This window comes from Euphorbia lathyris, chromosome 6 (assembly GCF_963576675.1).
Source record: "Euphorbia lathyris chromosome 6, ddEupLath1.1, whole genome shotgun sequence".
NCBI classification, from domain to species: domain Eukaryota; kingdom Viridiplantae; phylum Streptophyta; class Magnoliopsida; order Malpighiales; family Euphorbiaceae; genus Euphorbia; species Euphorbia lathyris.
The window spans coordinates 79617109-79633140 of record NC_088915.1 but is presented as its reverse complement, the minus strand read 5'-3'; the positions used below and the strand labels follow the sequence as shown (position 1 = coordinate 79633140).

At 34.1% G+C, this 16032-nt stretch overlaps 1 protein-coding gene across 1 annotated transcript; it reads right to left on the bottom strand.

Annotated features, from left to right (window-relative positions):
- Window positions 1–4164: 4164 nt before the first annotated feature.
- Window positions 4165–10222, bottom strand: LOC136233232 (NAD(P)H dehydrogenase (quinone) FQR1-like). Its single transcript, XM_066022850.1, has 4 exons — window positions 10066–10222; window positions 6706–6799; window positions 5648–5910; window positions 4165–4546 (listed from the first exon to the last, which is right to left on the bottom strand). Exons 1-4 carry the CDS (start codon window positions 10086–10088, stop codon window positions 4309–4311), a joined length of 618 nt encoding a protein of 205 aa, XP_065878922.1. The 5' UTR covers window positions 10089–10222; the 3' UTR covers window positions 4165–4308.
- Between the last annotated feature and the right edge of the window lie 5810 nt (window positions 10223–16032).

Here is a 16032-nt window from a genome sequence, read left to right as displayed (position 1 = left end):
GCATTGGTTAGGTCAATGATGTGGAGAACCTTCGAGTTACTCACTGGTGCAAAGTTCCTTTTCCATTGGGGCTTATTAAGATAAAGCTATGTGCGATGTTGTAGAGATGGATACTTGCCAATTGCTCTTAGGAAGGCCATGTCAATTTGATTGTGATGCCTCATGTGCGAGAAGAAGAAACACTTACCATACATAAAGACAGTATAAAATACATGCTTACACCCTTGAAGAGTCCTTATATTGAGAAAAAGAAAGTCACCTTGAGTGTTTGCCCAACTAGGGAGTTGACTTTTTATGAGTGCATATGTAAAATGGGGAGACCAATCCAATAGGAGTTGAGCCAATGTCTAAATATGCCAAGGATGCTACCTTACAAGAGAAACCTCAAGAGCTTCCACCTTGGTTTAGATCCCGGGGATCATTTACCTAGCCTCTCTCATGATGGAGTAAGCTCCAAAGACAATAATGAAGTTGAGAAGGGAAAGAGCAAGTTCGAAAGTGATGAAGTAGAACTAATGTCCGAAGATGGCAAGTATGCTTCATTCAAAGAGCAACCTCGAAGGCTTCCACCTTTGGGGGAGATACCGTGTGAAATTTAATGGGATCCTGGGGATCGTGTACCAAGTGTTGCTCATGGTAGATTGAGCTCTAAAAAGAAGAGTGAGGATACATTGTGACGCCTCTAGAAAGACCCGAGATTCCTAGCACATCCATGACACGGATGAACCAAGTCTCCCATTTGGTAAAATATGAACTTCTTGTTTTGTGCTTTATGAAATGTATGTGTTGGAAACTATATTTGGTTTATTGAGGGAGCATAAACCCTATGAGGAGTCTATGATATGTAACCTTGTGGTGAAGAGTGTGAGCTTTTTGGAGCATTTAGTGAATGGGAATGGCATTCAGGCAGAGATATAGAGAATATGGGAGAAATTCAAGAGTTGCGGGATAATGTCCAAGTTAGTGAAGAGGTGAATCTAGAAATCTTGAGATTGTTAACTCAATACAAAGAAGAAGCTTATACAAGACTAAAGAAAAAAAAAACTCATCTTCCGTTAATGGGGTTATCTGTCATTAATGACCATTGAAATTACATCGTCTGATAAACGTGAAACGTTACACTTAAAATTGTATTATTTTTTATGTAGATGCTAAATCCGCTTTCTGTTGATAACCATATGATTAATTTTGTAGCTTATCCCTATTATTGTTGAGAGAAAATTTGTAAAATAAATTTCGGAGGTCTTCTATTGTACTATTGTTGTTAAAAGGCGGTAATTGAAAAAAAAAAGCAGATAATATATGTTATTGTTGTTGACTTTTCATTTTATTTTAGAAAATTATACTATTATTTGCTATATATAATTACTATTAAATTCAGATAGAGTAATCATTATTTTGGATATAATTTTTAACAATTAAAATATCAAAATAAAAGTGAATTCTCTACTTTAACTTTAAGCTATTGTATTTCTCCCTAGAATCTCATAAATTTTATCATGAGTGATTCATTTTTGTCCTTAATGTGTAAATCCTAGAACTAAAATTAGTTTGAAAGCAATTATATTTGATTCCCTCCTAAAATTAAAGGCTAAATTGTTTTTTTTCTCTAATTTTGGGGAAGATTTGTTATTATCCCAAAAATATGCATTATTTATGACCTTTCTCATAAACTTTTTTTTTGTCCTTGAGTTGTCATTCTCTTTTGACCTTATCTCATTCTTAACCTTTCAAAACCATATAATTAAAAGAAAATTTAATTAATCTGAAATCAAGGATACTTTTGTTCTTTTTGTGACTTAATATATATAGCTCTCTATATTTATCCATAAAAATCAATTGTCTCATATACTTTAAAAACGTCTTATTTGCATCTTAAATTTGTTTAGAGTGATTTATTAATTCTTGAAAATGACCTACTAATTCGTTAAATTTATTTATAATAATATATTAATTCGTGCACTAGCTTAAAGTGTACTCACTTGTAAGTAGTTATGACCTATACTTTCACAGAAGGGAATCGTTAAACATGGTCTAACTTATATTTTCTGTTTTGAGTTGTATGATTTTTTTTTGTTAATATCTATTTACTTTTTTCTTCTATTAATAATATCGTTTGATCCGCTTGATCCTAACTTAATTGGTATTTGCAGAGTTATATTGCACCGGCTTCCATCATTCATTTAAAAAAAAAAACTATCCAAAATCTTTAATTGTTCCATCACATGAAGTTTAAGAGATCAGTAGATCATTTTAAGCAAGTAGAAAGTAATTGAAACGTTATCAAAGGGTAGAACGGTAATTAATAGAAATATATTATGATTATTTATTTATTTATTTTTGTTTTTACTTTTAAAAGAATTTATAGTCAATGGAAAGATGATATTTTTGTGGAAAGTTCATCTTCACACCTCACACCTCAATATAGTAAATTGAGATTCCACCAAAAGGAATCTAAGAAGTTGATTGATTGTATGTATAAGTTTTCTTTTATTTAGATTTTAATGTTTTTTTAATTATTTAATGTTTGTTGTTTTTGTTATTAGCTGATTTTGTTTTTAAAATATTTATAAATAGTTAATTTTTAATTCTACTTAAATATTAGAAATTTATTTTATTTGAAGTAAAACAACAACAAAAAAAAATGAAGTATAAAAACTAAACTAAACGAGCACTAAAAAATAAGGTAAAAATTACGTACGTGGCCCTTGAATTTAGGCAGTTTCCAAAGTTTAACCGCTTAGCTTGATTTCGTAACAAAAAATAATTAAAACTTTATTGAAATATAAGAAAAGTTCAATTTAAGTAGCCCTTTGAAAGAGATATGAATTGGTCCAGCCCATAATTAGGATTCAGATCTCTTATTGGACCACTCAGCCCACTCACAATTTTCTGGCTTTACCTGTTAGATAGATACTGCATCAATTTTAGTCAATATTATCAGACCCGGACAGGCCGATCGGACTAGGGATCGGCTAGATCTCCGATCTGGGTTGCTTTAAGTTTATTGATCTTTAATAATTGGGATCAATTCAGGACTCAACGGTTCAACCAGTATCCGAGATGATCCCGGTTTAAGTTAAAAGGACTCTTTCTCTATCTGTAAAAAAAAATTAATTACATTTATTTTCTTACAATCCGTACGGAAATTAGACCAGCATTGTTATATGGTATGGAGGGTTGGGCAGTGAACACTGTCACATTCATAAGATGTCGGTGACGGAGATGCGTATGTTGAGATAGATGTGTGGTCATACGAGAAAGGATCGGGTGAGTAATGAAATAATTAGGACAAAAGTAGAGGTTACATCTATTGAGAATAAAATGAGGGAAAACCGACTAAGGTGGTTTGACCATGTAAGACGAAAAGCGCTTGATGCGCTGGTTAGGAGGACTGAAGAGTGGCAAAGGGATGTAATGGTGAGGGGTAGGGGAAGACCTAAGCAAACTTGGAAGAGGGTGATCGAGGGTGATATGAGTTTATTGGGGATTGAGGAAAATATGGTAGTGGATAGAAGAGAGTGGAGGGAGAGAATTTATGTCACCGACACGACTTGATTCCACGGTTTTATATGATGGTTCATGTTAACCGACCCTGAATCATTTCGGGACTAAAGCTTTGTTGTTGTTGTAGTTTCTTACAATGCCTTTAGCGACTTTGACTTTTGATAAAGGAATTATTAAAAAAATTTAAAATTTTTTATATATAGTTTAGGAAAAAAGTAAAAAAAAAAAAATAAACCCACAAATTAGTGAGGTTGTCAGGACTCGAACCATCAACTATTTGATCCAAGAGGCTCTTATACCATGTCATGGAACTGTTTGAACTAAAAAATTGAACTTGTAGTTAATGCTCAATCATGGATCTTATATTAATCTCTTACGCAATTCGAATCACTTGTTGCACCAAGTGACCCATAATCTAATTATAAATCTAGTTTGAAGTCCGGCTCGGTTCTAATGACACTGATTTTAGTGAATAAAGAATAAAAATTGTTGTTTTTCATTGAAAAATAGAGTATTTACCAGACAAAATATCATTTTTGCCTAGCCCGTTGCACACGAGCCTGGACGGATACCCAACCCATGAACATATCTACTAATACATAACTTGGACTTGAAAACAATGACATTTGATATCACTATATATTATCTAAACACAAATTGATCAAGTAAAATCATGGAAATAATGTAAAATAGCAATGAGATATTATTTTTTACATAACAATGGAAACTCAAGTGGAATAGAATAGAAACAAGGGGTATACATAATAATAATAGCAATGAGTTTAATGGAATGGAATCAAATCAAGCAGTGGTATTATCCTTGAATTTCTTTGAAATGCCAGCAAAATATTTCCCCTGGTGAAAAGCTTGTTCAAGCTCTAGTTCAGATGGTTGTCTGGAGCCATCCCCAGCATAAGTCCCTGCACCATATGGACTACCTCCCTTCACTTTCTCCATCTCAAACATTCCTGCTCCAAATGTGTATCCTATTGGTACAAACACCATTCCATGGTGTACAAGTTGTGTGATTGCAGTCAAACTGAAATTTAAAAAAAAACAAAATTAGAATGTACGGGATTCAAGCCGAGAAAGACCCTCAAAGAGAAACGAAACAAGACTTGAATCGGAGATCTAGCCATTCCAATTAAGCACTTGTTAAAAGAAGTCTAAGGATGTTAGAATGTACTGGATTCGAGCCGAGAAAGACCCTTTAAAGATAAGTGAAGCATTCGCAATAACTGTTTTCGTTGTATATAAGACTCGAATCTGAGATCTTGCTCAAGGGAAAGGAGCTTCTAGCCATTCCAATTAACGACTTGTTAAAAAAAGTCTTAAGGATAATATAATGTACTGGATTTGAGACGAGAAGGACCCTTTAAAGATAAGTGAAGCTTTCCCGATAACTGTTTTCGTTTGTTGTATACAAGACTCGAATGTTATATCTTGTTCAAGGGAAAGGAGCTTCTAGCCGTTCCAATTAACGACTTGTTAAAAAAAGTCTAAGGATATTAGAATGTATTAGATTCGAGCTGAGAAAGACCCTTTAGAGATAAGTGAATCTTTCCCAATAACTGTTTTCATTGTATATAAGACTCGAATCCGAGATCTTGCTCAACGGAAAGGAGCTTCTAGCCATTCAAATTAACAACTTGTTAAAAGAAGTAGAATGTACTGGAGTCGAGCCGAGAAACACCCTTTAAAGATAAGTGAATCTTTCCCAATAACTGTTTTCATTGTATATAAGACTCGAATCCGAGAACTTGCTCAAGGGAAAAGAGCTTCTAGCCGTTCCATTAACAGCTTGTTAATGTATGGATAATAAGGATTTGTTTCGTGTTTGAAAGTGGCTAGTAGGATCAATTTAGTCCGTAATCTAGTTTGGATATCAATTTGGCTTTTTGACTTGTCATTTAGGATCAAGTTAGTCCAAGATGACACGTGTCAGCATGAGGAAGTGACACGTGTCAAATAACTACCAATCATATACTGATTCGTGTTTACTTTGAGCTGATTTTACACTAGATACCAAATTGACACAGTAACCTGTTTTGATATGTGTCAGCACTCGTGTGTAATATATAGATTTCATAAAACGATGATGACACAATAACCCGTTTTGATATGGTGAAGAGAAACTTACGGAGTGGTTTCCTGTCCACCGCCCTGAGAACCAGTGCTATAAAAAATTCCGGCAGGCTTTCCGGCAAGTGCTTGTGTTCTCCATAGACCTCCAGTAGCATCCATGAATGCTTTAAATTGTGCAGCCATCATTCCAAATCTAGTTGGGAAACCAAAAAGTAATCCATCAGCCTCAGCAAGTTCACTTGGAGTAATGATAGGCACGTCACTTTTCGGTGGTGCTCCCATCTTCCCTAGAACATCTTCAACAAGTGTTTCAGGCACCTGTCAAATGTAGCATTTATTAGGGATGTTACTGTTTACAAAGACAATCCGACTAACATGACACAAGATAATCATTTTCATTGAATTATACCATGTATAAGGAAAGGGGTGAATTATATTCATGGTCCCTAAACTATAGTGCTACTAATATTATAATCCACCAACTTCATTTAATGATATAAAACTTTGAACTTTACATTATATAACATTAAAGTCCAAATCAACAAAATGAGGTAAAAAATTAACGAAACGATGAGAGTAAAATAGGAATTTGATCATAATTTTCTGCGACATGGATAAAAAAGAGTTAATCATATAGTCAAACTTTTTCAGGTTATAATTATTAAGGGGAAAAATACATCCCATAACTCATGAACTATGGTGTTACTAACATTATCGTTCCTAAACTTCATTTTTTTGACAAATGAACCTTGAACTTTACATTCTACAATATTAAAGTAGAAATCAACAAAATTCCGTAAAAAAAATTACGAAATGATGACTTAGACAGATTTGACTACATCATTGACTCTTTATTTACCCATATCACAAAATTATGGTCATACCCTCATCATTTTGTTAATTTTTTAACAGATTTTTGTCGATTTGGACATTAATGTTACAAAACATAAAGTTCAAGAACTTTTATGTCAAAAAATGAAATTTAGGGGCCATAATGTTTGTAACACTATAATTCAAAGGCTATGAAAGTAATTCGCCCCTCATATTCTAGTCATTGTTACTTCTGCATTCAACTGAAACAATCCAAGAGTTATGGAAGTTAAGACTTCAAACCTGCCATAGTTTCACTTCCACACCTTCTACAGATGCAGCTCCTTTCTTTATCTCTTCAGCTAGCTTTGCAACATGTCCGTACATAGAATAGTACCTGTAAACACATCAAATCAATTCATGTTTACCAATTTGAATTTGAATTTGATTTTTCTTAGTTTTCAGTATCTTAATAGTCATTTCAGCCAATTTGTGTACAAAAAATCACTGCAATATTGATGTGGCACAGAAGACAGTTGACTATATGTCAACTAAGAGGCGTCTGGACATTTCAGACTTTTATGGCTGACATGGCATAAACGTGTGTGCCATGTGGCACATACTAAGCCACACAAAAGAAAGCATATCCTTGTTCGACTTGATACTTAATTGGCATATACTCAACTGTCTTTTGTGTCACTTTAATATACTACTGAGTTTTTATGGTCCGGAATGATTTTATTGAAATCAAATGCGAATTCAATGATGTCACTGAGAGAAAATGACGTTCAATGATCTTTGTGAAATAGACCCAAACTTCAGTAAAAGGATACAATATATCTCTAAAAAAAACCAGATACCATAAGACAGCATAATCACCAAAAATTGCAGCATATCCACAAGAGAAACACTTTATGCATATTAAATTACATGAAGACACATCAAAGCATTTCACTAAAAAAAAAAAGGGCGGCCCGATGCATTACGCGTCCCCGCTTAAGCGAGGGTCCGGGGAGGGGTCCCACCACAAGGGTGTACTGGGGGCAAGCCTTCCCCTACCAATATTTTGGCAAGAGGCCGCTCCTAAGACTCGAAACCGTGACCTCTCAGTCACACGACAACAACGTTTACCGTTGCGCCAAGGCTCGCCCTCACATCAAAGCATTTCACTAAGAAAAAAAAGATCTATGAAGTGACACTAATTTGTATGTTCAAGATTGTTAATTTCTGACAGACTGACACAATGCGATTTATAGAAACAACTAGTTTGACACAATAGGTTTGACATTATTATCATTTTTGTGTTTTCATGTGGAATATATAAATTATGATTATGATAAGGTAAATTACAAACATGGCCATTCAACTTTACTTTTATTAATATGATGGCCACTCAACTTCAAAAGCGGACATAAAAGTCACTCAACTTTGGCCTTTAGTAACATAAAAGTCCCTTATGAAAGTAAACAATCTCAAAATGGCCATTGAATAACGTAAAATGGAAAAGTCCAAGAATTAAAGTTGTTTAGAACCCCATTTCACATGGAATCATATTTTCAATTTTCTTAATCACCATTTTCGAAGATTTCTCTTTCTAAACAACTACTTTCTTTCTCCTAAACAAACAACACCTAAATGGCCTCAAAACCAAAAACTTCATGAATTAAAATTGCTTAGAATATCATTTTTATCAAATCTACAACAGAGGGTTAACTGCTATTGAAGTTGTCAAAAGTTAAAAGATTTTATGTTAGTATAAATCAAAATTCAAAGACTTTTATGTCTGGCTTTAAAGATAAGGAACGTTCCAGAAAGTAAAGCATAAGTTGAAGAGCCATAGGTGTATTTTACCTGTCATTTATATCATATATATTTATATGGAAATATAAATTATATAACACGATAAACTGTTTTAACAACTCTAAATTAATGATTTGCATGTTTGATGCTTTATGCAGATTAAATTACAAGTCAAGAATTAGTTCTAACAATGATGAATGCTGGGACCACATGCTCTAAAAGCATGGGTGTTAATCACTTAATCTCTCTGGTGATATTTTCAAAGGGTAGGCCCAGTTTCTCTAATCATTTTTTTCTTTACTCGGTTAAACATCTAATTATGAGCATACTAGCCACAAGTTTTGTCAGGTTCATTGTTTTAATTTCCTTTGGGTACATTATTACCTGAAGAACCTTCAGGAGTTAGGTATGCTTGAATTATTGCCATGCATCATTATGAAAAACATGAATTCCACACTATAAGGTAAGGCCCCATTTATCAGGATATTTGGTTAAGAAAAAACTGATTGGTCTCCTAAAGTTTAAGGATATTTCATTAGTCCCTGAACTTGCTACGCGGCAGAGTAAGATGAGATTTGGGCAAGTTGAAAAACATATTACTTTAAGCAAGTTCAGGGGCTAATAATGGGTCACTTTAAGCAAGTTCCAAGGACAAACAGGTCATTTCATACAACTTCGAGGAGTAAATAGATCAAAAGGGCCAATAAGATATCCTTAAAATTCGGAGGGTCATTTTTAAGCCAGAATTTGATACAGTTGAAACTAGCCAATTTGAAACACCTAGGGTGGTCTAGCATTAGACTAGATAGCTTTAATACCATGTTAAAAGTTCGGCTAACTGATCAGCCAAAGGCAAGATTGTCTTACACATATAAATGGCATACATTGCTATAACTAACCAAAGATCATTCAGTCCACAAAATTTCAGATACTGCCAAGTTGATATAATTTTCAAGCCTTCGAAATTGGACAACCATACAAAACATGCCTGTTGTCCAAGCTTTTGTATATATTACATCACAAAAGCTTTGATTTTAAAGCGTTTCACATTTTCGAAACATTTTCAGAAACCAAAATTCCCGGAAAACTTGTATGAAACATTTCAGATCACATTTCTGCCATTTAAAAAAAATGAAACTTATTTCTTAAAATATAATATTAGTAGATCAATGTTAATCACATATTCAATAAATCCCCAATATTTTCTAGACCATTATGTAACATAGGAATACAGTTTCTTCTCCTTCTCAGTATTGCAATTCTCTTGGATTGAACTTAAAACAAAAGGGAAGAACACAGAAGGCACTACATCCTCAGTTTTTCGTTTCCTTTTTTTTTTTGGCCAAGATCAAGAGCATATTTCCTCATAATCATACAGAACATATTGAACATTATAAGGCAATTGACTTAATACATCAATAGCTCCTTTACTTTTCTAGAAAAGTCAACTACCCCAATCCTTTAAGAACTTCCTATTTACCTTAAAGCAATCTATTGACTCCCTGAAAGTAACCTATTGGCCCCTGAACTTGCTAAAGCAACTTTATAATTGGGGGTTATACATTCCTATCCTATCTAGAATTGCTAATGGGACCGCATTGAGATAAATCAACAAAAAGGAACAGAATTATCCATAACTGAAATTCGATTCCAAGATCAATCTTCTACCCATGAAATTTGAAAAATAAGACCCATAAATTGATAAATTAAAGAAGCATCCAAAAGAATTGAAAATCGCAAAACATGAATAATCAACAAAGGAGCTGCTAAACATCAATAATCAAGAGAAGAAATCGAATCAAGAACAGAGCAGAAAAGGGGGGAAGAAGGCTGTGAGCAAAAGAAGAACAGAAAAATGCTTACACAACGTAGATTTTCGTTGCCATTGACAGAGTAGAGATATCTTTGTTTCAGCTTTAATGGAGGTATCGGAAAAATCTGAATCAGAAGTAGAAAGAAAGAATGAAATGTATTTGAGATAGAGAAAGAGACAGAGAGGAGGAATCAGTGAGTAGAATGAGAAGAAAAGGCACTTTATTTATGCTGGTGGACTTGGTTTGAAATTAATATTTAAATCCTTTGATTATTCACTAATTACATTATTAGTGTGTTTTTTATTATTATTTTAGGATTAGTTACAAAAATAATTTATATTATTGCTGTCAGATATAATTAATGAGGTTACGAGGGTATCTATTCACTTATAAATCCCGTTAGACATCATCAACATGTTATCTATTTCGTTGTTTCACTCCACTCGTACACTATTGGTTTTGATCACATGTACATTAATGATCATGCAGTATTTGGTTATTCACCATTAAATCTAGGTTTATTAGAATCTTAAGGTGGAGATTCAAAACATCCTACGGTTTAAATTTAATAAGTCTAGATCTAACGGTGAATCACCAAATTCACTTGGTCATTAAGGTCCATGTGAACATTCCTGTTTAGTAATTATCACTAATCAATAATAGATCAAACACTAATTTCATTTTGGGGGTCCTTCCAATCACTCATCCTGTTCGGAACCTCCTTCATTCTATTTGCACGCTCTCTTTGATTGGAATAAATGTTAAATACCTCATATCTACCGAGAGTGAAACAGATAGGCGAACTTAATGGCAAAGAAGGATTCTTGTTTTTCTCAGGATTTACGGTTCTTCAAAACTCTCTCGACGAACTTCCTAATCTGATATTTCTTTTTTACTTTCCTTGTAACAAAACAAACTAATAATAAAAAGGCTTAATACATCATTTGTCTCCCTGAACTTATCCAAAAAGGTTGATCGGTCCCCTGAACTTTCAAAGCGTCCAATAACCCATCAACTTGCATAAAATGTCCAGTTAGTCCCCTTAACTTACGCAAAATGTAATCAATTGATCACTCGATTGCAAAAAAAAAAAAAAAATTAAATTAAATGCGAAAAATATATTGCACGAGTCTTAAAAAAAAGTAAAACGACCAAGATTGGGGTATACATTTTTAACATTAGAGAAGACAAGTTTTATAGTTCAACAAGTAAAGTCATTTTTTAATTATATAATAACATTTTAAGATGCGTGGAATAAATCTTTCGAATTTAACTTACTTTTTTGCAATCGAGTGATCAATTGATTATATTTTACACTAGTTGAAAGAAACATCGAGATATTTTGAAAATTTAAAGAACCAATCAAGTTTTTTTTAAATAAGTTGAAGGGACAAAAGATATATTAAACCTAATAAAAATGAGATCAAAAGTATATATTATCATATAAGTTCCGTTTCATTTGGAATTTTATCATGTGTATTTGACAAACAAAATTTAAAATATCAACACTGACCAATGAAGCTGAGCAGGTTATTGCATCATCTTGGGAAGATTGTTATAGGGGCTTTAATATGTTTCGTATTTCCTCTAAAATTCAGAACTGCAGAATTAATCTCTCTAGATGGAGCAGGAGTTCCAATCTTAATTCAAGACTGAACATTGAGGCTCTTAAGGCTCAAATTGAGGACCTCGATGTTTCTGGTGATGGTGACTCTTCCTCTTTGCGGCGTTCGCTTTAACAAAATTTGAAAGGTGAGATTGACAGGGAAGAGGTCTTTTGGGCGCAAAAGGCTCGCCAATCTTGGCTCCGGTGCGGGGATAAGAATACTGGGTTTTTTCATGCGGCGGTCAACCAAAGAAGGCGTACTAATCTGATTCATGGGCTGGAGAATTCTGTTGGTGACTGGTGTACTGGTAAATCAGATATTGAAGCTATTGTGACCAACTATTTCAAAGATATTTTTTCATCCTCTGTTCAATTCAATATTGACTCCCTTATTGAGAGTTGGGTTCCTAAAGTCTCGGCTCAGATGAATGCGCGTCTAATTGCAAATGTTAGTGATGAGGAAGTCTATCAGGGGGTTTTCTCGATTCATCCGAATAAGGCTCCTGGTAGTGATGGTTTTACTACTGGTTTTTTCCAACACTATTAGCACATAGTTGGTTTGGATGTGACTCGAGCAATTCAAAGTTTCTTCACAATGGGGCACCTTCTTCGAAAATTCAATCACACCATTATTACTTTGATTCCGAAGTGCAACAATGTCCGAAGTATGAGTCACCTTAGGCCGATCAGCCTTTGCTCTACGTTTTACAAAATTATTGTTAAGATCCTTACGAGCAGATTACAAAGAGTTATGCCTCATCTTATCAGTGAAAATCAGAGTGCATTTTTAAAGCAGCGGAACATTGCAGATAATATTCTTATTGCTCATGAGGTTATGCATTATCTTAAAAACAAGAGACACAGTTCTTGGGAAGCCGCTATCAAGCTAGATATGAGCAAAGCCTATAATAGGCTCGAGTGGAGTTTTCTTAAACACATTCTAAGTAAATTTGGCTTTCATGAATTATGGATTGCTTGGATTATGGAATGTGTTTCAACTGTATCCTACTCCTTCAAAATCAATGGTGAAGTGGTTGGCTCGGTGTCTCCTAACCGGGGTCTTAGACAGGGGGATCCCTTATCTCCATACTTGTTTATTTTATGCTCTGAATGTCTAACTCAACTTCTTCTTTGGGCTGAATCTGATGGTAGATTCATGCTGCTAAGATTTGCAGACGTGCCCCCTCTATTTCACATTTGTTGTTTGCGGATGATGCCATTCTTTTCTGCAAAGCTACTGATAATGACATTAAGAGTATTAAAAATGCTCTTATTGCTTTTTGCGCAGGCAGTGGACAAAAGATCAATTTGGATAAATCATCTATTTTTTTAGCAGGAACACTCCTTCTAGTGAGCGTCATCGGTTAGCTGCTCTTTTTGGAGTTCCAAACTTGGGCGGACAAGACAAGTACCTGGGCCTTCCTGCTGTCTTCTCTCGCTCTAAGGTTCAGGTGTTTAGAGAACTCAAAGAGCGTGTGTCAAAACGATTAGCAGGTTGGAAAGGGAAGTTATTAAGCCTTGCGGGGAAAGAAGTTCTTGTCAAGGCTGTTGCAACTGCCATTCCTATCTTCTCTATGTCTTACTTCAAACCGCCAGATTCTGTCTGTAAAGAAATTAACAAGATCATCACCAAATTCTGGTGGGGTGAGGATATGGATAAACGAAAAATCCATTGGTTTTCATGGAAGGATATGTGCAAAAATAAATTAGAAGGTGGTCTTGGCTTCAGAGACTTGAGAGCTTTTAATCTGTCCCTGCTTGCAAAGCAAGGATGGCGAATCATTAAACATCCCAATTCTCTTTTGTCTTCTATGCTCAGGGCCAAATATTTTCCTTTCAATGATTTTCTTGATGCTCAGCCGGGCTCTAATCCATCTTGGGGCTGGAGAAGCATTCTTCATGGAATTTCAGTTCTGAAACTGGGTCTCAGATGGCAGGTTGGTAATGGTCGTTCTATTTACTGTTTTCAGGATCCTTGGGTATCTTCTACCCCTGCCTTCAAAGTGAGAGCCAAAAGTGATGAGTCTCCTCCTCTCCTTCGAGTTCATGAGCTTATTAATGCTCAATCTGGCTGTTGGGATGAGTCCCTTGTGCGAAATTGGTGCCATTCTGATGATGTTAATGGTGTTTTGGGAATCCCTATTAGCCTCACCAATGCTGCTGATTACCTTCTCTGGGATTTCTCAAAATCAGGTGAGTTTTTGGTTAAGTCGGGCTATCGTGCAGCTCAATTCTTCCTTCGAAGCGCCTCCAACAATTCTGGTTTTTCTACTGCTTCTCTTTCTGACTCACAATGGAAAAGGGTTTGGAATATTGATGCTCCAAATAAAGTTAAGATTTTCTTATGGCGTCTTATCTCTAATCGTTTACTTACTGTGGACAATCTTATCTTAAGAGGCATTGGTATGTCAAATGTTTGCTGTTTCTGCTCTTCAACTGAGGATGCAACCCATCTCTTCTTTAAATGTCCAATGGCTAAATCGGTTTGGCTCATCTCTCCCTTAATGCTCAGGTTTGATGCTCTTCCCGGTAATTCATGCAATTTGCTTTAGATTAATCTCCTTCTTGGTCTGGATTCTTTTCCTCTTGTTGAGAATTCTACTTCCTTGGCATGTTTTATTTTGTGGGAAATTTGGAAAGCTAGAAATGACTTGGTTTTTAATCAAAAGCTTTGGAACACGACAGAAATTGTTGAGAAAGCGCTCTTTTTGTGCTCGGAATGGGGGAATTATGCTTCTGCTTCCAAAGTAGTAGTATCATCCCCTTCGGGCCAAACTCGTCCTCAACAATTTCTTTCTTGGTCCAAACCTCATTCTGGATGGGTTAAGATTAATGTTGATGGGAGTTTTATTAGTCACACTTCTACTGGCGGTGGTGGGATTATTGCTAGAGATCATAATGGCTCGGTTCTTGGTTGTCGTTGTAAACGCTACTTTCCCTCACAGTCTAGTCTTGTCTCTGAAGCTCTGGCAATGAGAGATGGTGTTCTTTTTGGAATTGAAAAAGGGATCTGTTTGCTGTTTTTGAAGGTGATTCCTTGGTTGTGATTAATGCCATCAACAATTCTGCATCAAACATCAATGCGGATATTAGAGTGATTATTGATGACATCTTGCTTCTTTCAAAATGCTTTTATTCTATTTCTTTTTCCTTTGCTGGAAGATATTGTAATTGGGCAGCTCATAGTTTAGCTACAAAAGCCCTGGTTTCTGATGTTTTCTGTTCTGATGATTTGGCTGCTACTACTTGGTTCCTAAGTAGTAGTATGTTTTCTGTGTAATTGTTATTGCTTAGGTTTTATATGATCATCTTTGTTGGAAAAAAAAAATATATATACTTGTATATATCAAAACAAAAATTATTTTTTCCAATAATATTTAAAATTAGTTAAGTTTTATAATATTAATTAACACTAGGATAATATTAGCTTTACCTTGACCAATAAAGATATTTTTGTATTTTTATCTAAATTTATGATTGAGATTTGATAGAAGATGATATCATACTCCTTATCATCTTGACAACAAGGTATACCAAATTTGCATTTTATTTTCTAATTTAGAATTAATCATAGAAAGACTTCCTTTTTAAATTATAGAAGAAAAATGATATGGATTTTTACGGACGTGTTAGTTTTAATCTTAAACTAACAAAGAGGGATTAGGAGTTAATTCTGGATTTTACGGCCTAAAAACCGTAGAAAATCCAGAATTCCCCATTTAGTGATTTTACATTTAAAAGGGTCAGAGCAGTTTTTAGATAATAATATTTTTATGTTTATATGAATATATTTTTCTTTTTTTAACGAATTCAAAAGTTATAAGATATTTTTTCATCATTTTTTTAATGAAAATGCTTATATTATTCCATTAGATGAAAAAAAGTACAACTACAGTAAGAAAATGATAAGAAATAAAATCTCACAAGTACAAACTATAGCCAATACAAAATCTACAAAGGGAATAAAAAGACTAGAAAGAGTAAAAAAAATATAAAAGATACATTTTTTCGTCAAATTAAAATTATACAAATATATTTAATTTTAAAATTTTATTTTTTTTTAATAAAGAGCCTACAAATTATCTCGTCTAGAACCTCAAACGATCATGAGTCAAGTTTGCTTAGCGACTAGAATTTTTGTGCTTAATAATAATTTGTGGCTCACTATCAGTAGTGACCAAATTAGCTATTGCTTCTAAAAAATAAATTTCTATAATTAGAAATAAACATAGACGTGTACTTTAATTTTGGGAATATTGATAATTTGGAGCATTAATTAGAGCAGAAGTTTCAATAACTATTTTCCTAATGAAGTACTAACTTCTTTTTAAATTGATAAATCACTTATCATTTTAGTTTGTCTCAAATTACAGTAAAACCTCTAGATAGGAATACTCTATATTGAAATAA